Source organism: Nerophis lumbriciformis, linkage group LG04 (assembly GCF_033978685.3).
Source record: "Nerophis lumbriciformis linkage group LG04, RoL_Nlum_v2.1, whole genome shotgun sequence".
Classification (NCBI taxonomy): Eukaryota; Metazoa; Chordata; class Actinopteri; order Syngnathiformes; family Syngnathidae; genus Nerophis; species Nerophis lumbriciformis.
In genome coordinates this window covers 55,140,721-55,162,601 of record NC_084551.2, presented here as the reverse complement: position 1 = coordinate 55,162,601, position 21,881 = coordinate 55,140,721, and the positions used below count along the sequence as shown (strand labels likewise).

At 40.8% G+C, this 21,881-nt stretch overlaps 1 protein-coding gene across 1 annotated transcript in view; it reads right to left on the bottom strand.

The window, feature by feature from the left end:
- Nucleotides 1–21,881, bottom strand: part of LOC133604250 (C-Jun-amino-terminal kinase-interacting protein 4) — an 84,684-nt gene that overhangs the window by 7,796 nt on the left and 55,007 nt on the right. The window contains exons 17-27 of the mRNA XM_061957443.2: nucleotides 21,596–21,682; nucleotides 21,488–21,535; nucleotides 21,268–21,409; nucleotides 18,631–18,673; nucleotides 14,121–14,201; nucleotides 13,978–14,045; nucleotides 13,756–13,904; nucleotides 13,512–13,683; nucleotides 6,427–6,540; nucleotides 2,327–2,425; nucleotides 2,170–2,256 (exon numbers count right to left, since the gene is read on the bottom strand). Of these exons, the coding sequence (XP_061813427.2) occupies nucleotides 2,170–2,256; nucleotides 2,327–2,425; nucleotides 6,427–6,540; nucleotides 13,512–13,683; nucleotides 13,756–13,904; nucleotides 13,978–14,045; nucleotides 14,121–14,201; nucleotides 18,631–18,673; nucleotides 21,268–21,409; nucleotides 21,488–21,535; nucleotides 21,596–21,682 (1,090 nt within the window). The remainder of the gene's footprint in view (nucleotides 1–2,169; nucleotides 2,257–2,326; nucleotides 2,426–6,426; nucleotides 6,541–13,511; nucleotides 13,684–13,755; nucleotides 13,905–13,977; nucleotides 14,046–14,120; nucleotides 14,202–18,630; nucleotides 18,674–21,267; nucleotides 21,410–21,487; nucleotides 21,536–21,595; nucleotides 21,683–21,881) is intronic.

Genomic DNA, 21,881 nt, shown 5'->3' with positions numbered 1-21,881 from the left:
CTGAGGGTGGCCGCATAAACAACTTTAACACTGTTACAAATATGCGCCACACTGTGAACCCACACCAAACAAGAATGACAAACACATTTCGGGAGAACATCCGAACCGTAACACAACATAAACACAACAGAACAAATACCCAGAACCCCTTGCAGCACTAACTCTTCCGGGACGCTACAATATACACCCCCCGCTTCCCCCTACTCCCCCACCTAAACCTCCTCATGCAATCTCTGGGAGAGCTTGTCCCAAATTCCAAGCTGCTGTTTTGAGGCATGTTAAAAAAAAGAATGCACTTTGTGACTTCAATAATAAATATGGCAATGCCATGTTGGCATTGTTCTCCATAACTTGAGTTGATTTGTTTTGGAAAACCTTGTTACATTGTTTAATGCAGGGGTCGGCAACCCGCGGCTCCGGAGCCGCATGCGGCTCTTTGATCACTCTGATGCGGCTCAGCTGCATACTTGCCGGCCACCCCAATTTTCCCGGGAGACTTCCGGATTTCAGTGCCTCTTGCAGTTAACTATCGGGATTAATATTCTCCGATTTTCACCCTTACATTAATAATAAGGGCGTGCCATGATGGTACAGCATTTTACGCCTTCTACAATCAGTATAAACAGTGTGCCAGCCAAGCATCTTGTTATTGGCATCTTCTGCTTACACACGTAAGTGACAGCAAAGCATACTTGGTTAACAGCCACACAGGTTACACTGACGGTGGTCATATAAAACAAGTTTAACACTCTTACTAATAATGCGCCACACTTTGAACCAAAACCAAACAAGAATGACAAGCACATTTCGGGAGAACATCTGCACCGTAACACAACATAAACACAACAGAACAAATACCCAGAATCCCATGCAGCCCTGACTCTTTCGGGCTACATTATACACTCCTGCTACCACCAAACCCGCCCCCACACCAACCCTGCTCCCTCACACATTAACCCCCCCCCTCTGTGCTTCGGTTAAGGTGGGCGGGGTTTGGTGGGGGGCGGGGGGGGGGTGTATAATGTAGCCCGGAAGAGTCAGGGCTGCACGGGATTCTGGGTATTTGTTCTGTTGTGTTTATGTTGTGTTACAGTGCAGATGTTCTCCAGAAATGTGTTTGTCATTCTTGTTTGGTGTGGGTTCACAGTGTGTCGCATATTTAGTAAGAGTGTTAAAGTTTTTTATACCGCCAGTGAAACCTGTGTGGTTGTTGAACAAGTATGCCTTGCTGTCACTTACTTGAGCAAGCAGAAGCCTCATACTATTGTGGTTGAACTGGCAATCTCGTTGTAGTGGGCGCTATATGCTGTACCATCACGGTACGTTCAAGAGATTAGTTTCCCTGAAATTTGGGCGGGTTGACAATTATGACGCTGTCAATCGCCATTCATATAAAACCTGCGGGCCGCATTAACATTCAAATTTCATATTAAGGTGTGGGCCGCGTGTCAGAGACCCTTGGTTTATACATAGCACAAAGCAAAAAAAACAACTTTATATGCATTGTAATTTCATTTTAAATTTCAAAAGATTTTTGTGGCTCCCATTGTTTTCTTTAATTTGTGAAACTGGTCAAAATGGCTCTTTGACTGGTAAAGGTTGCCGACCCCTGGTTTAATGCATCCAGCGGGGCATCACAACAAAATTAGGCATAATAATGTGTTCATTCCACGACTGTAAATATCGGTATCGGTTGATATCGGAATCGGTAATTAAGAGTTGGACAATATCGGAATATCGGATATGGGCAAAAAAGCCATTATCGGACATCTCTAATTCAAACCATTCCAACATCAACACATTCCACTCATCCTGGACATTCAAATGAACACTTTCCCAAGTTCCAAACCAAATTCCGGTTTTCCTGGAAATTCAAACTCTTCGACATTCAAACCATTTCAACATATAAACCATTTCTACATTCATCCTACATTCCATTAGCATTTCAGTTCTGCGTCAGCTCTTCAACATCCAAACCTTTCCAACTCTTCTAGTTACATAAAATGAACTAAAACAGTACAATATTTTGTACTACATTTGCTGCCATCTAGTGTCTACTTTTAACTTTGTAAAACGAGTAAAACACAGGATTTTTTTTTTTACAATTTTTGTTTAAAATCCTGTGCTTTTTATGGTGACAAAACGGCAACGTTGCTCCTTTTGACTCACCGATGCGGAAGTTGATGTAACCTTCTCCGCCGCTGAGGACGAGCTGAGCGGGCGTGACGGCGCTGCCGGGCGTGGACATCAAGCAGCCTGGGAAGAGAAGCCCGAGTGAAGATCAGCAGGGGGACAACTTCCTGCCACCAATGAAGAAAGTCTTTACCGGGGGCAGCGATGATGAAGCGGACCGCTTGTCGGTGACCATGGTAACACAGCTGGGCGGCGGCAACGGCACAGTGCGGCACGGAGACTGCTTCAGACGCTGTGGACGACAAACTCAGTGCTAGATCAGAGGTGTCCAAATTTGTGGGCGGTGTATCATTTTTTAACACACAATCGTTAGCAGTCCAATATTAGCATGCTAGCTTTTTTACAGGTATACATCTCAACCTCAAATATTTTGTTACTTCACAAATATTAGCTCATTTGGAATTTGATGCCTGCGACATGTTTCAAAAAAGCTGGCAAAAGTGGCAAAAAAGACTGAGGAAGTTGAGGAATGCTCATCAAAGACTTGTTTGGAACATCCCACAGGTGTGCAGGCTAATTGGGAACAGGTGGGTGCCATGATTGGAGCTTCCATGAAATGCTCAGTCATTCACAAACAAGGACGGGGCGAGGGTCACCACTTTGTCAACAAATGCCTGAGCAAATTGTTTAAGAACAACATTTCTCAACAAGGAATTTAGGGATTTCACCATCTACGCTCCATAATATCATCAAAAGGTTCAGAGAACCTGGAGACATCACTGCACGTAAGCCATGATATTACCGACCTTCGATCCCTCAGGCGGTACTGCACCAAAAAGCGACATCAGTGTGTAAAGGATATCACCACATGGGCTCAGGAACACTTCAGAAACCCACTGTCAGTAACTACAGTTGGTCGCTACATCTGTAAGTGCAAGTTAAAACTCTACTATGCAAAGCCAAAGCCATTTATCAACAACACCCAGAAACGCCGCCGGCTTGGGTGGGCCCGAGCTCATCTAAGATGGACTGATGCAAAGTGGAAAAGTGTCCTGTGGTCTAAAGAGTCCACATTTCAAATGTTTTTTTGGAAACTGTGGACGTCGTGTCCTCCGGAACAAAGAGGAAAAGAACCATCCGGATTGTTGTAGGCGCAAAGTGTAAAAGCCAGCATGTGTGATGGTATGGGGGTGTATTAGTGCCCAAGACATGGGTAACTTACACATCTGTGAAGGCGCCATTAATGCTGAAAGGTACATACAGGTTTTGGAGCAACATATGTTGCCATCCAAGCAACGTTATCATGGACGCCCCTGCTTATTTCAGCAAGACAATGCCAAGCCATGTGTTACAACAGCGTGGCTTCATAGTAAAAGAGTGCGGGTACTAGACTGGCCTGCCTGTAGTCCAGACATTGAAAATGTGTGAAGGCTAAAATATGAGAAGGGAGACTGTTGAACAACTTAAGCTGTACATCAAGCAAGAATGGGAAATAATTCCACCTGAGAAGCTTAAAAAATGTGCCTCCTCAGTTCCCAAATCTTTACTGAGTGTTGTTAAAAGGAAAGGCCATGTAACACAGTGGTAAAAATGCCTTTTTTGCAATGTGTTGCTGCCATTAAATTCTAAGTTCATGATTATTTGCAAAAAAAATAAAATAAGTTTCTCAGTGTGAACATGAAATATCTTGTCTTTGCAGTCTATTCAATTGAATATAAATTGAAAAGGATTTGTTGTATTCTCTTTTTATTTACCATTTACACAACGTGACAACTTCACTGGTTGGCAAAAGGGATTGAAGGTCACGGGCTTTCAATGTTGGTTTTCAGCCTTGCCGCTTACGTGCAGTGATTTCTCCAGATTCTCTGAACCTTTTGATGATATTACGGAGCGTAGATGGTGAAATCCCTAAATTCCTTGCAATAGCTGCTTGAGAAATGTTGTTCTTAAACAGTTTGCTCACGCATTTGTTGACAAAGTGGCGACCCTCGCCCCGTCCTTGTTTGTGAACGACTGAGCATTTCATGGAAGCTCCAATCATGGCACCCACCTGTTCCCTATTTGCCTGTTCACCTGTGGGATGTTCCAAATAAGTGTTTGATGAGCATTCCTCAACTTTTTTGAAACATGTTGCCATACTTGCCAACCCTCCCGGATTTTCCGGGAGACTCCCGAAATTCAGCGCCTCTCCCGAAAACCTCCCGGGACAAATTTTCTCCCGAAAATCTCCCGAAATTCAGGCGGGGCTGGAGGCCACGCCCCCTCCAGCTCCATGCGGACCTGAGTCCGCTTTCCCACAATATAAAGAACGTCTACAGTAAAGCAGTCCGTCTGCCGTAAACAGCAATGTTGTGACACTCTTAAACAGGACAATACTGCCATCTAGTGCATTTGATGAAAGCACTTTTGTGCTAACCCTAACCCTAATCAGAGAGGGTGTTCAGCATGGTTAGAAAAGATAGTGACAGAGAATAGAACAAGGATGGACAATTCAACCATTAACTCAACAATGAGTAGATGAGTGTTATGTGTGTGTATATGTGTAAATAATGAACACTGAAATTCAAGTATTTCTTTTATTTATATATTTATATATATATATATATATATATATATATATATATATATATATATATATATATATATAGCTAGAATTCACTGAAAGTCAATTATTTCCTATATATATATATATATATATATATATATATATATATATATATATATATATATATACTCCTCCCCTCTTAACCACGCCCCCGCCCCAACCACGCCCCCCGCACCCACCTCCCGAAATTGGAGGTCTCAAGGTTGGCAAGTATGCATGTTGCAGGCATCAAATTCCAGATGAGCTAATATTTGCAAAAAATAACAATGTTTTCCGGTTCGAACGTTAAATATCTTGTCTTTGCAGTCTATTCAATTGAATATAAGTTGAAAAGGATTTGTTGTATTCTCTTTTACACAACGTGACAACTTCACTGCTTTTGGGTTTTGTATATATGGCGGTATGAGGCTAACTTCCTCACTCGTGGTGCTGCTGCACGGTAAAATTTGCTGATTGGCCCGCGGACCATTGACACCTTTTCACTGTGGCCCTTAGGCAAAATGTTTGGCTACCCCGGATGTAATCAATGGAGCCAATCTAAGGCTCGGAGCGTGAAATGATGACGTCAGCTAGGTGGGAAGACAAACGACTCCAAAGAGTCCAGTTGGGATGGAGAAGACAAAAACAGACTATCTTTGAATCTCAGTAAAACTAAAATAATGCTATTTGGTAATAGTAGAAAAGAGCATCATACACAAATACAAATAGACGGAGTAGACATAGAAAGGGTAAAAGAAACTAGATTTTTGGGAGTATTAATAGATGATCAAATGAACTGGAAATCTCATATACAAAACATACAACATAAGGTGGTAAAAAACATTTCAATAATGAATAAAGCAAAATATGTCCTGGGCCAAAAATCACTACATATTCTCTACTGCTCGCTAGTGTTACCATATCTGAGTTATTGTGCAGAAATATGGGGAAATAACTACAAATGTGCGCTACATTCGCTAACCGTGTTACAAAAAAGATCAGTTAGAATAATACATAATGTTAGAGAACATACAAAGCCTTTATTTATTAAGTCAGAAATATTAAAGTTCGGTGATTTGGTAAAATTGCAAACAGCTAAAATGATGTACAAAGCAAACTATAACCTGCTACCAAAGAATGTACAATAATTCTTCTCAACTAAAGAGGAGAAATATAACCTTAGAGGAAAAAATAATTTAAAACATTTATATGCACGTACAACACTTAGAATTTTTAGCATATCAGTATGTGGAATTAAATTATGGAATGGATTAAGTAAAGAAGTTAAAAATTGTACTGATATGATCCAGTTTAAGAGGTTGTTCAAAATAATTGTGCTTACAGAGTACAAAGAAGAATAATTATGAGAAATACTTTCAACCTTATTGAAAATAAGATATTCTTCATCTCAGTATGTTAATAATGACTGAATTAATTAATTAATTACATATTACAAAACTGTTGCATACTAATTCATAGATGTTATTTTATTATATAAAAGGTCAGTAAATGATTCTATATATTTGTAAACGCTTTGAAGTGGGAAAGGGGTAGGATTAAATAAGCTTTGCTTCTTCCTACTCCTTTTCGGGCATGATGTAAAATGAAATGATATGAAATTGTGTGATGTATTATGATGTAAGTGTGTTCATGTTCCAAATAAACTAGAAGAAAAAAAAAGAAAAAAAAAGAAGACAAAGTCAACTTACTTCCAGACAGCGGCATGGAGAGGATGGCTCCGCCCCCTGTGCCCACCCACAGGCGACCAGAGATGACAGCCAGGGAGGAGATCTGAAGAGGGGAGAGGGCCAGGAACGCTTGGCCTGCAGACACGCAATCATAGAAGGGTGAGTTGACAATACAGATGGCAGAATATCCTACAAACACATGTTTATAATATCCATACTTGCCAACCTTGAGACCTCCGATTTCGGAGGTCTCAAGGTTATATACACATATATATATATATATATATATATATATATATATATATATATATATATATATATATATATATATATATATATATATATATATATATATATATACACACACATGTATATATATATATATAAATATATATATATATATATATATATACACACACATGTATATATATATATATATATATATATATATATCTACATCCTGAAAATATGCAAACAAAACTGTGTTTAGATAATTGATACTTCAAACTTGCATAAATAAATCTTAAGGAATATAACATAACTTGGCTTCTGAGAGCTTCAAAATGTAATGAAAAAAATTCTAAAGTTGTTGATAAACAAGCAATTATTTTAATAATTAAATATGGTCATTTTAAATGAATTATTATGATCATTTAAAATTCATTATTTCCAATATATTTATTTTAATGTGTAATTCTATGGCTGGATGTAATAAGGAGTCAGAAAAAATACAAATAAAAATACAATTAATTTTGATGTTTTTAGCAAAATATAGTAAAAATGTATTTAGTTGTTTTTTTTAAATTAATAAACATATTTATTTTTAGGTAAGATAAACATAATAATACAATTTATCTCTAGTCTGGATGATTTAGTTCTTGTCACCCTGTTGTCCTCCTGTCATAAAAAAAAGACTGTCCTCACTCAGGTCCACATGGAGCTGGAGGGGGCGTGGCCTCCAGCTCCGGCTGAAAATCGGGAGATTTTCGGGAGAATATTTGTCCCGGGAGGTTTTCGGGAGAGGCGCTGAATTTCGGGAGTCTCCCGGAAAATTCGGGAGGGTTGGCAAGTATGATAATATCACTAAACATCACAAGTCAAAGTTGGAATTCAGACATGATTATAGACATTATTCAGACATATCGGAATATCAGCAAAAAAGCTCTAGTAAGAAGTATTTTATTTATTATTGGTTAGCTTCAGAATAACAATGTTATTAAAAAGAATAAGAGACTTATTATACTCTAAAAATGTTGGTCTTACTTAAAGGGGAACATTATCACCAGACCTATGTAAGCGTCAATACATACCTTGATGTTGCAGAAAAAAGACCATATATTTTTTTAACCGATTTCCGAACTCTAAATGGGTGAATTTTGGCGAATTAAACACCTTTCTATTATTCGCTCTCGGGAAGCAATCCACCATTTTCTCAAACACCGAGTCAAATCAGCTCTGTTATTTTCCGTTTTTTCGACTGTTTTCCGTACCTTGGAGACATCATGCCTCGTCGGTGTGTTGTCGGAGGGTGTAACAACACGAACAGGGACGGATTCAAGTTGCACCAGTGGCCCAAAGATGCCAAAGTGGCAAGAAATTGGACGTTTGTTCCGCACACTTTACCGACGAAAGCTATGCTACGACAGAGATGGCAAGAATGTGTGGATATCCTGCGACACTCAAAGCAGATGCATTTCAGGGACAAAGGACCTCGCTAGCACGGCAAGCAATGGCGGCAGTTTGTTACCGCAGACGAGCGAGCTAAACCCCCTGGATGTCTTGGCTCACACAGTCCCTTATGCCACCGAAGATGATCAAGAGAAGAATATCGACCCTAGCTTCCCTGGCCTGCTGATATCAACTCCAAAACTGGACAGATCAGCTTTCAGGAAAAGAGCGCGGATGAGGGTATGTCTACAGAATATATTAATTGTCTGCACTCTCAAAGTGCATGTTGTTGCCAAATGTATTTCATATGCTGTAAACCTAGTTCATAGTTGTTAGTTTCCTTTAATGCCAAACAAACACATACCAATCGTTGGTTAGAAGGCGATCGCCGAATTCATCCTCACTTTCTCCGGTGTCGCTGGCTGTCGTGTCGTTTTCGTCGGTTTCGCTTGCATACGGTTCAAACCGATATGGCTCAATAGCTTCAGTTTCTTCTTCAATTTCGTTTTCGCTACCTGCCTCCACACTACAACCTTCCGTTTCAATACATGCGTAATCTGTTGAATCGCTTAAGCCGCTGAAATCCGAGTCTGAATCCGAGCTAATGTCGCTATAGCTTGCTGTTCTTTCCGCCATGTTTGTTTGTGTTGGCTTCACTATGTGACGTCACAGGAAAATGGACGGGTGGTTAAAATCAGGCACTTTGAAGCTTTTTTTAGGGATATTGCATGATGGGTAAAATTTTGAAAAAAACTTCGAAAAATATAATAAGCCACTGGGAACTGATTTTTAATGGTTTTAACCCTTCTGAAATTGTGATAATGTTCCCCTTTAAAAATGCACGCATTTAGTTGTATTCAGTGTTAAAAAATATTATATGGCTCTCACGGAAATACATTTTAAAATATTTGGCTCTCATGGCCAACGTTCCCTCTAAGGTGTGCGCCTGTGCAACTGCGCACTGCTCAAGCGTCCTCTGCGCACGGCAAATCTATGCCACGCACAAAATCAAATAAAAAAAATAAGCGCATAACAATTTTCGACAAACGGACACGACAGAGAAAACAGTTTTCGTCATCATTGTTCAATTATTGTAAAGTCTGTCGAGACGCTTTGAGGACATGAATTCCATCCATCACTTTACTGAGCAAAACTCTTTATTGTCGGCCATAAACACATCACCAAAACATTAGCAAAAGTGGTCATTTTCTGCAGTACAAACCAGACCAAAAGCAACTTTGTTATATCAACAGCAGCCGCTCGCTCTTTCTCACGTGCGCCAACACATGCACATATGGCACTTAGCCAGTGATGCGTTTACAGACACACAAAAAGTCGGACAACTCCAACACCACACATAAAGTGTCATTCCAGGTCGTTACACTATGATTTACCAATCAAATGTGTGCTTATTCTAGTGTCATTTATTAGGAATCTTAATTTATAAATATTAATCATGAAATGCTGTTAGTATATTAAATACATACTAATAAAAATATATTTTTTACAAACAGGAAGTTGCAGGAATGTACACATGATCCCCTGCTTACATCTCATTGTGCAACATGTGAATGTTTTAATGGGAACTAATGCAATGTCTGAAAGAGGTACAAACGATTTCCAAAGCAGGACCTCCACCCAGACAAACAATACAAGTACACAATATTTGTTGTTATTGTCATTGTAAGTGGGCCTAAACACTTACATTAGAAATGGAAATGACTGCTGTCATTTGATTATAATAATAAGAGAATGTTGTCTGTCTATCTGTGTTGGCCCTGCGGTGAGGTGGGGACTTGTCCAGGGTGTACCCCGCCTTCTGCCCGAATGCAGCTGAGAGAGGCTCCAGCACCCCCCGCGACCCCGAAAGGGACAAGCGGTAGAAAATGGATGGATGGATGGAGATTGAAGTTGTTATTTAGTCAGGTTTGGGACAGGTGTGCTGCCGGTGTAGCCACAGTGTGCACGTGTGATGTTGCTCACATGGGCTCCACTGAATACTCAGGGACTTTTTGCTCACACACATGAACAATTAGAGGGAACATTGCTCATGGCTCTCTCAGCCAAAAAGGTTCCCGACCCCTTCATTAAAAAAAAAAAAATCCATCCGTCATCATTAGAGATGTCCGATAATGGCTTTTATTGCCGATATTCCGATATCGTGCAACTCTTAATTACCGATTCCGATATCAAGCGATACCGATATATACAGTCGTGGAATTAACACATTATTATGCCTAATTTTGTTGTGATGCCCCGCTGGATGCATTAAACAATGTAACAAGGTTTTCCCAAATAAATCAACTCAAGTTATGGAGAAAAAAAATGCCAACATGGCACTGCCATATTTATTATTGAAGTCACAAAGTGCATTCTTTTTTTTAACATGCCTCAAAACAGCAGCTTGGAATTTGGGACATGCTCTCCCTGAGATTGCATGAGGAGGTTTAGGTGGGGGAGTAGGGGGAAGCGGGGGGTGTATATTGTAGCGTCCCGGAAGAGTTAGTGCTGCAAGGGGTTCTGGGTATTTGTTCTGTTGTGTTTATGTTGTGTTACGGTGCGGATGTTCTCCCGAAATGTGTTTGTCATTCTTGTTTAGTGTGGGTTCACAGTGTGGCGCATATTTGTAACAGTGTTAAAGTTGTTTATGCGGCCACCCTCAGTGTGACCTGTATGGCTGTTGACCAAGTATGCCTTGCATTCACTTGTGTGTGTGAAAAGCCGTAGATATTATGTGATTGGGCCGGCATGCAATTGCAGTGATTTTAAAGCACGCCTCCAATATTGTTGTCTGGGTGGAAATCGTGAGAAATTCGTGAGAATTGGCAAGTATGACTGGGAGACGCGACTGCTCTGTACTTCTCCCTACGTCCGTGTACCACTCCGTACAGCGGTGTTTTAAAAAGTCATACATTTTACTTTTTGAAACCGATACCGATAATATCCAATATTACATTTTAAAGCATTTATCGGCCGATAATATCGGCAGTCCGATATTATCGGACATCTCTAGTTTGAATAGGTTGAAAAATGTGGGAATTGTGCAACTTGGAAAAATGTCCCATTCATTTCAATGGGAACTTCCTGGAAATTTGGGAAAAGCGGGATTTAAAAAAAAAAAATGATTAGGAGCTTGAATGTCCTGAATGAGCTGAATTGGTTGGTGTTGGAATCGTTTAAATCGGTCAAGAAATATTGAAGTAGTAACAGTTTTTTAATTGAGAAATTGTATTATGGAATTCCTGGAATTTCGGGAAAACCAGAAATGTTTCGAGTTCCTGACTAAGAAAAATGTTTTGACAGTGGAACGGTTGAAATGGGATGAAAAAAGGAAAAGGAATAGTCAAATGAAAAATGTTGGAAATAGTGTTAAAAAAAACCCAACAGGAATTCCTGGAAATTTGTTGAATGTGAAAATTATAGTTTATATGTCCAGGATGAGTTGAATGTGTTCAAAGTGGAATGGTTTGAATCGGTTGTGGGAATTGTGGAAGTTTGAAGAATGTCCCGTTGATTTCAACGGGAATTTCAGAAAAAATTGGGAATTACGAAAAAAGCGGGAATTTTTTGGAAAATGGTAAAAAACTTGAATGGTCTGAATGAGTTGAAATGGTTGCTGTTCAAATGTTTCAAATCGGTCGAGAAATATTGAAATAGTAACATGTTGAATTGAGAAATAGTATTACGGAATTTCGGGAAAACCGGGAATTTTCCAGTTCGAAAAACAACTTTGTTTTTTGTCCTGATTGAGAGGAATGTTTTGACGGTGGAACGGTTGAAATGGGATGAAAAAGGAAAATAAATAGTCAAATGAAAAAGGTTAGAAATAGGGTTAAAAAAACAGGAATTCCTGGAAATTTGGGAAAAGCGGGATTTTTTTTATTTTTATTATTAGGCGCATGAATGTCCTGAATGAGCTGAATTGTTTGGTGTTGGAATCGTTTAAATCGGTCAAGAAATATTGAAGTAGTAACAGTTTTTTTTAAATTTATTACGGCTCAGACTCCTGCCACCGCCGTTCATCTATCTGTGCGCTCCAGTGAGAGCACCGCGGGCCACGCCCACGGGCGTTCCCTCTCCGCACGGCTGCAGGAGATCTGCAATCAGTGCACCTGCCTGGGATGAACGAGCTGCCTTCATAAGCCCGCACAACCTGCCATGCCATTCCGGAATATAGTCTTCTGTACCCGTCTGCCCTTGTTCCTGTGTTGGCGAGATGTGCGTCTCGTCACCTTTTTGTTCCCTTGCTTGCCGGACTGCCCTTTTGGATTCTCGACCTCCCGCTAGGAAACGGATCTTGTCTCTTCTCTCCTGCCCCACGGACTTACGTGTACCATCGCTCTTGACAAAATTTGGTAACACACACCTCAGCTAATCACACACATAGCCACACACCACATACACTTTTGGATCTAGTTCACACTCCATTTCCTTAGTTTATTGTCTATTGTTTGATTATTATATATATATATATATATATAGAGTAAATATATATAATAAATCTATAGAGCAACATTCCCCCTGGTGTCTGCTGCCGTCATCTCCCCTTAGTAAACCATAACATTATTATGCTTAATTTTGTTGTGATGCCCCGCTGGATGCATTAAACGATGTAACAAGGTTTTCCAAAATAAATCAACTCAAGTTATGGAAAAAAATGCCAACATGGCACTGCCATATTTATTATTGAAGTCACAAAGTGCATTATTTTTTTTAACATGCCTCAAAACAGCAGCTTGGAAATTGGGACATGCTCTCCCTGAGAGAGCATGAGGAGGTTGAGGTGGGCGGGGTTGGGGGGGTGTATACTGTAGCGTACTGGAAGAGTTAGTGCTGCAAGGGGTTCTGGGTATTTGTTATGTTGTGTTTATGTTGTGTTACGGTGCGGATGTTCTCCCGAAATGTGTTTGTCATCCTTGTTTGGTGTGGGTTCACAGTGTGGCGCATATTTGTAACAGTGTTAAAGTTGTTTGTACGGCCACCCTCAGTGTGACCTGTATGGCTGTTGACAAAGTATGCTTTGTGTGTGTGAAAAGCCGTAGATATTATGTGATTGGGCCGGCACGCAAAGGCAGTGCCTTTAAGGTTTATTGGCGCTCTGTAATTCTCCGATACCGACAATTTCCGATATCACATTTTAAAGCATTTATCGGCCGATAATATTGGCAGCCCGATATTATCGGACGTCTCTAGTCGTCATAATGATTGTGAACGATAGGCAAAATTCCCCCCAAAAAGAGCAGTTCCCCTTTAAGTGTGGCTTTAACATTTTTATGACTGAGACCCTTCTGGGCCCCCAGGGCCAAACCTGAGGGGAGCAAAAAGAAAAATATCAAAATGCTCTAATTTTTCAGTGTGCGGCCCCCCAGTGGAAAAAGTTTGGACACCCCTGCTTTGGAGGTTCCACCATATAATGAAAATAAAGCAGAGAGGAGCACCTAATGATTTGGTCACCAGAGCAGTGACGTCCACTTCCTGCAGGGGGCGCCCAGTCGACCAGTCAAACAGCCTGAGCACGGGGTCCAGTCTGCAAGCGGTCCAGACGCCACTTCCTCCGGCACACAGGAAACGGACCTGCTGCTCGCTGCGCTCCGAGACTGAGAAGACATGCTGCAAAGATCAAGAAGAGAAAATTGTGCCTCCCGGATGAAAGAAAAGATGTACTGATGGCGGTTTGAGTACCTCCACCTTTCTGCTGTGGAGGTCAACCACGTGCACTTTGTTCCAATATCCCACCCACAAGTGTGCACCTTTGGCCAGGCAGCAGCGAATGGGCTGCACGGGGTTCGAACCCACGGGCATCAGCGAGTGGGACCGCAGGTTCCAGCCGCCTGTCGGACCACGGCACGTCACATCAGCCGCGACAAGGACAAGGACAAGGACAAGGACATGGGCCGCTCTTACCTGCACTGCTGGAGAAGAAAGCCAAGGTCCCGTCACTCAAGCCGGCTACCACTCGACCCTGGGAGTAGCTGTGAGGCGCACAAAGTAGGACATTAGAAAACTAGACAGGAAAGGTTTATTTACATTTCCCCACGCCAACTTACACGAGCGAGTGGACACTTTCCGAGAGGGAGACGGACAGAAGACAACGCCCCCTGCCTGCGGAAGCCGAATGGATCACTATGCTGGGGGACAAAACAATCAAGATATGAGGAGAGCGGAAATTGAACTACAAACCCCAAGTTGTCACGTTGTGTATCCTTTTCAACTTATATTCAATTGAATAGACTGCAAAGACAAGATATTTAACGTTCGAACTGGAAAACTTTTGGCAAATATTAGCTCATTTGGAATTTGATGCCTGCAACATGTTTCAAAAAAGCTGGCACAAGTGGCAAAAAAGACTGAGAAAATTGAGGAATGCTCATCAAACACTTATTTGGAACATCCCACAGGTGAACAGGCTAATTGGGAACAGGTGGGTGCCATGATTGGGTATAAAAGCAGCTTCCGTGAAATGCTCAGTCATTCACAAACAAGGACGGGGCGAGGGTCACCACTTTGTCAACAAATGCCTGAGCAAATTGTTTAAGAACAACATTTATCAACCAGCATTTGCAAGGAATTTAGGGATTTCACCATCTACGCTCCGTAATATCATCGAAAGGTTCAGAGAATGTGGAGAAATCACTGCACGTAAGCGATGATATTACGCACCTCGGATCCCTCAGGCGGTACTGCATCAAAAAGCAACATCAGTGTGTAAAGGATATCACCACATGGGCTCAGGAACACTTCAGAAAACCACTGTCAGTAACTACAGTTGGTCGCTACATCTGTAAGTGCAAGTTAAAACTCTACTACGCAAATACTATGCGTCTTCTCCCCGTCATCTTTGTTGTAGCGGTGTAGCGTGCAAGGACGGGGGTGGAAGAAGTGTAACTGTTTTAATGACATTCAGACTTTACTTCAGTCAATAAGGGAGCAGCATAAACCCTCCCGGATTTTCCGGGAGACTCCCGAAATTCAGCGCCTCTCCCGAAAACCTCCCGGGACAAATTTTCTCCTGAAAATCTCCCGAAATTCAGGCGGAGCTGAAAGCCACGCCCCCTTCAGCTCCATGTGGACCTGAGTGACGTCAGGTGCGCAACCCCACGTAAATCGTTGGCCAACCAAAAAGTAACCCCAGTACGCTATAGCCAACATTCACCAGGAGATGGCAACAGACAAACATAGATCACTCTAATACATTATTCCCCTTTTAGAAACTTATAGAAGTTACTCAAAATAAATAAACAACCCAACCAAAAAATGCAGCAGCTCCATTAAAAAACTGTACTTAAGCCACATTCTTTTTTTTTTTTTTTAGTACTGAACTCTTAACCCTCATTTGTAAAAAAATAACATGCTTATTATACAAACAGTATTTGTACACCTTTAACACAGATTTTTATACTGTCTTCAGAGATTCAGTTTTTTTGGTGGTACTCGAAACCTTTCTGGGTACCTGCGAAAGGGTGTTCAGCATGGTTAGTGACAGAGAATAGAACAAGGATGGACAATTCAACCCTTAACTCAACAATGAGTAGATGAGTGTTATGTGTGTGTATATGTGTAAATAAATGAACACTGAAATTCAAGAATGTATTTTATTTATATATATATATAAAAAATACTTGACTTGGTGAATTCTAGCTGTAAATATACTCCTCCCCTCCTAGCCCCGCCCCCAACCACGCCCCCCCCCCCCCCCCCCCCGACCACGTCCCCCCCCCCACCTCCCGAAATCAGAGGTCTCAAGGTTGGCAAGTATGGCATCTCCTCATCCGGAAACAACAACAACGCCGGAAACTTTTTAATTAATTGATTTGAAAAATAGAAGTTTTCAAAATAAAAAATAAAGTACACTTAAAATATAAACAAAGTTTATCTTAGTTAACTGAAAAGAAAATAATACAAACTTTTAAATGAATTAATTAGAAAAATATTTGAAGCTCTCAAAATAAAATTTAAATATACTTAAAGTATAAACAAAGCTTATGCTAGTTAAAACAAAATAATATGACCTTATAAATTATTTTGAAAAATATTAGAAGCTCTCAAAATAAAACTAAAATATATTAAAAATATAAAGAAAGTTTAATTGATTGGTTAATTTAAAAAATAAAACAATACTAACTTATGAACAACCATAATAAACATGGTTAAATATGTAACTCAACATTAATATTTTCGTACAGGCAGAATTTTTGACACACTAGGTTACGCAGTTACACAATCGTATCATTAGGGACCGCAATGTCCCTTTGGGACAGAGGACCCTATTGTAATTGTAAGGTTTTATTATTATTATTCCGCCGCCTCTTTGAGCTGTAATTTGACCCCCTTAATATGCTTCAAAACTCACCATATTTGACACACACATCAGGACTGGCGAAAATTGCAATTTAATAAAAAAAAAAAACTCAAGCGCCCCCTAGGAAAAAACACAGACAAAACTGCTTGCAACTTCCGTTGGAACGTCGTAGAGACATGAAACAAAAACCTCTATGTAGGTCTGACTTAGACCTAGATTTCATACATTGACTTCCTTCAGCAAAAATCAACAGGAAGTTGGCAATTCCCCCTTCAAAACAAAAGTTTAGTAAAAACAGTCACTTTTGCCTCTTTGAGCTGTAATTTGACCCCCTTAACATGCTTCAAAACTCACCAAACTGGACACACACATCAGGACTGGCAAAAATTGCGATCTAGTAAAAAAACAACAACCCCAAAACTCAAAATTGCGCTCTAGCGCCCCCTAAGAAGAAAACACAGACACAACTGCTCCTAGGAAGAAAACTCAGACAAAACTGCCTGTAACTTCCAGTAGGAATGTCGTAGAGACATGAAACAAAAACCTCTATGTAGGTCTCACTTAGACCTACATTACATACACTGACAACCCCCAGCAAAAATCAACAGGAAGTTTCCAATCCCCTTTCAAAACAAAAGTTGTTATTCTTATTATACTGCCGCCTCTTTGAGCTGTAATTTGACCCCTTTAACATGCTTCAAAACTCACCATATTTGACACACACTTTAGGACTGGCAAACATTGCGATCTAATCAAAAAACCTAGCCCCAAAACTCAAAAATGCGCTCTAGCGCCCCCTAGGAAGAAAACACAGACAAAACTGCCTGTAACTTCCAGTAGGAATTTCGTAGTGACATGAAACAAAAACCTCAATGTAGGTCTCATTCAGACCTAGATTTCATCTTTCAGCTAAAATCAACAGGAAGTTGGCTATTCCCCCTTCAAAACAAAAGTTTAGTAAAAACAGTCACTTTTGCCTCTTTGAGCTGTAATTTGACCCCCTTAACATGCTTCAAAACTCACCAAACTGGACACACATCAGGACTGGCAAAAATTGCAATCTAATAAAAAAACAACAACCCCAAAACCCACAATTGCGCTCTAGCGCCCCCTAGGAAGAAAACACAGACAAAACTGCTCCTAGGAAGAAAACACAGACAAAACTGCCTGTAACTTCCAGTTGGCATGTCATAGAGACATGAAACAAAAACCTCTATGTAGGTCTTACTTAGACCTACATTTCATATATTGACAACCCCCAGCAAAAATCAACAGGAAGTTTGCAATTCCCCCTTCAAAACAAAAGTTTTGTAAAAACCGGTCACCTTTTTCAAACATTATCTCCTCTGAGCGCGTTTGTCGTGTTGGCTTCAAACTAGCACAGGAGAGAGATTGAACCCTTCTGATTAAAAGTTGACCAAAGAGTTTTAATTACTGCTCCGGTTTGGATTTTATGTGCCGTCAAAGTCGGTCCCGTCCATCGCTGCTTGCAGCTTTAATTAATATTTGTATTCTATTCTTACAAGGGAAAAAAACAACAGTAAAAAAAGGGCAATAAACTCGGTATGTAATGAGGAAAAAGCTGAAAATTTAACAATAATATACTTAGTCACCTTATCGCCTATAATTCAAAGCTGACACAATATCCGTTTTTAGCATTCTTTGAAAATAAAAGAAATATCAATATGGCCCCCGCATACTTTGACTTTCCAATATGCGGCCCTTGGTGGAAAAAGTTTGGAAACCTCTGATCTGAAATATCAAAAGTATCGATACTTTGATTAGAGAATCAAAATACACGGACAACATTCACACACTAGGGACAATTTAGTGTTGTCAATCAGCCTATCAGGTGCATGTCTTTGGAGGTGGGAGGGGCCTATCCCCAGGTGCATGTCTTTGGAGGTGGGAGGGGCCTATCCCCAGGTGCATGTCTTTGGAGGTGGAAGGGGCCTATCCCCAGGTGCATATCTTTGGAGGTGGGAGGAAGCCGGAGCACCTGGAGGGAACCCACGCGGTCACAGGGAGAACATGCAAACTCCACACAGAAAGACCCCGATAATCAAACCCAGAACCTTCTCGCTGTGAGACGCCAGCCGCTAACCACTGCGCCATCGTGCTAAGAAGCATCATGTAAAAATAAACTACAACAACACACATCTCAACAAGCAAATGTTGACAAGTTCTGGGGGGAAAGTGTCCTAAATTCCAGTGTGCATGTTTGTCTGCTTATGGAGTGCTTATTCAGCAAACTTTACCTTCCTTCCTGAGTTCCAATCCACACAGTTCCTGGAGAGTCTCCTGACATAACACAAACAGGAACGTGTCAGAAGGTCTGATGGTGCTGATCAGTTCTACCAGTCAAATAGTCCAAATGGTGGGAGTAGAGTAGGGCTGCACGACTAATCGACATCCAGCTTGGAATTAATGCCGTAACCCGGGGGTCAGCAACCTCTTTAGCGCCGCCCTAGTGGCTCCCTGGACCTCTTTCAGAGATGTGTGAAAATGGAAAAAGATGAAGAAAAAAATATTTTTTGTTTTAATATATTTTCTGTAGGAGGACAAAAATAACACAAACCTTCCTAATTGTTAGAAATCCCACAGTTTATATTAAACATGTTTCACTGATGAGAGTATTTGGCAAGCACCGTTTTGTCCTACTAATTGAACTCATCGTAGTTTGTTTACATGTATAACTTTCTCCGACGCTGCCACAGAAAGACGTGTTTTATGCCACTCCTCCTTTGTCTCATTTTGTCCACCAAACGTTTTATGCTGTGCGTGAATGCATGAATTTCCAGGATGGTGGAATGTGTTGAAGTTGGAATGGTTTGAATAGATTAAAAAAGGTGGAAATGGTGGAAGTTTGACTGGGGAAACATGTCCCTGAAAACCTGGAAGTCTGGGAATTTTCGGAATTTGTCAAGGGGAAAGCCCGCGAGTCCCGAATAGTCTGAACAGTTTGAAGTTGGAACGCTTTGAATTGGGTGAAAATGTGGAAGGTAGAGCGCGCCAAAATCTGGAGAAGAAGAAGAAGTAGAGGAATAATAACCATGTGTGAATGCTTTGGAGCATTCACACAATGAAGTTTAAATATTTATAATATTACAATAATATAATACTTAAAATATATAGCTATGCTAGTCTGTTTTCTTCGTCTCTTGCTTCAAACAGGGAGGAAAAAGGTTTCAGTCTGCGCATCGCTCTCACGTTCATTTAACAGTAGAATTAACTGAACGCAGTGAGCCCTCTTTTCAGTCATCCACGATCTTTGTCTCGGGGGGGGGGGAGAGCGGGACTGCTAGCGGGATTTACGCCTCCTTGCTTGCGACTTGATCCTGAGAAGTTCCACAAAGTAGCAAAAAATGAAAATGTCGCATTGTGGGAATATTTCTGATTCAAACCAGATGGGCAATATGAGCCCATCAACACAGACGAACAAGACAGAATGCCGTGGTGGCAAGAAAAAAAGACAACACGGCGTAGTTTTTCCAACGGGGAAAAAAAATGCAGAAATGAGTCCATTTAATTTTTTTTCAACTAAAATAATTAAAAGTTATTTACCTTCCACAATTATACAGTAATGAGGGATTAAAGTTGATATCTTTTCAGCTTGTCACTTGCATTACTATGATTTATTATGATTACATTGTTGCCTAATTTGGTCACAAAATAATGCTCGCAATAATATTGATTTGGGCAATAATATTGGGACAATATTTCATCCAGCAAAATGAGGAAAAATAACCCCACTGTATGCTTTTTATTGGTTATTTCTTCAGTTTAACTTTAAGTTTTTAAGAAATGTCGGGCCGCAAAAAAATATCTGTTTCTCAGCTGTGGTCTGTACGGGCCGCAGAGATACTCAGGTGAAATACACTTTTCCACCACTTGTGGCAGTAATGGTAATATCAAACAAACAGAAGAAGCTTTGAGCTAAAGTCATAGAGAAGCTTCTTAAGCGCAAAAATTACGACTAAAGTGGTGAAGCTGTATTTTCATTTGCACTTTCATTGCATTGATAGTTTAGAACTGTGGAGGGGGGCGTGGTCGGCGCGCCTCCTGCGGGAAGGGAGTGTGTATGGCCCGGCTTCGAAGCCCAGCTGCTGGGTGAGTAGATTGCCCAGCTGGGGTTGGTTATCTAATCACCTGTCTCCTTTATCAGCAGCTTCCAAGGCCATGAGGGGGACGGAGGAGCAGACACACACGAGCGAGACAGCCCAGTGCACATTATCAACCTAAAAATATAAGACTTGTTTGAACCTGGACTTCGGGTCCTGCAGATTTTGTCCGTCCACGGAGAACCCACACACACAGAGACTTTCACAAGAACATAGTCCTTATTAATTTAGTTTATTTTAGCACAACATCATTTCCGTTAGTTATGAGTCCTTTCCTATGCAGTATCGTTCTTTTTCAAATCAGCCTGACCTGAGCCTAAGGTTTATGTGTGGACTAAATAATAATCTTTGTGATGAACACATGCTTTCATATCATTGAAAAGGTTGTAACCTGTAAGTAGGTTAAATATAATTGTTGAATATGATTCAAATCAAGAGTAAGATTTCTAATTCAGTGTTAATATTTTAGTGGGCTCGGGCCCCTCGGTTGTGGCAAAGTTGGCCCCAATGTCAAAAAGGTTAAGAACCCCTGGTTTAAGAGTATTATGTAGACAACAGTTCTGAGTCAAAGCTAGTAAATTGTGTTTATTTTTCATGTGTGGCACCTTGAAACAAGAATATGTTGACTACCCGTCTTCCTTCACTTGTTTTTTTTCCTTGCATTTATATGTATTAAATATGAAAAAAAATCGCAAATCGCATCACAATTTTGAAGGCAAAATTTGTTTTTTTTCTTATAATGGTGCAGCCCTAGTGCGGAGTGACGGTACTGACCTACGGGGGGCACGGCACACATGCAGAGGGCAGGGGCCGTGGGGGGGAGGCTGAACTGGTCCAGGACAGTGTTGGATCGGGCGGGGTCTATCACTGTGACGTCGCTGTTGGAGGCGGGGCCAGACACCACCCACACAGAACACTGACGGGAGAGGAGAGGGGAAAGGGAGTGTGTACGTGAAGGGATTGACGCTGGCATGAACACGCGTGACAAACTTACTGTGGCCTCTCCTGAAATCTCCGGCGGCACGGCAAGCGCACAGTTGATCTGAAAACACAACATTTAACGTTTGACATGGTTCACAGTGTGAGCACGGACCAGCGTCACCTTTGCACTGGAGTCTCTTTGGTCCAAGAGTCTAAGCTGAGTTAAGACCGGCACTTCTTTGGGCTCTGGCACACATTCCTCAGATTCCTGCAACCAGAAATGCACAAAACCCAAAATCAGTGAAGTTGTCACGTTGTGTAAATGGTAAATAAAAAGAGAATACAACAAATCCTTTTCAACTTATATTCAATTGAATAGACTGCAAAGACAAGATATTTCATGTTCACACTGAGAAACTTCATTTCTTTTTTGCAAATAATCATGAACTTAGAATTTAATGGCAGAA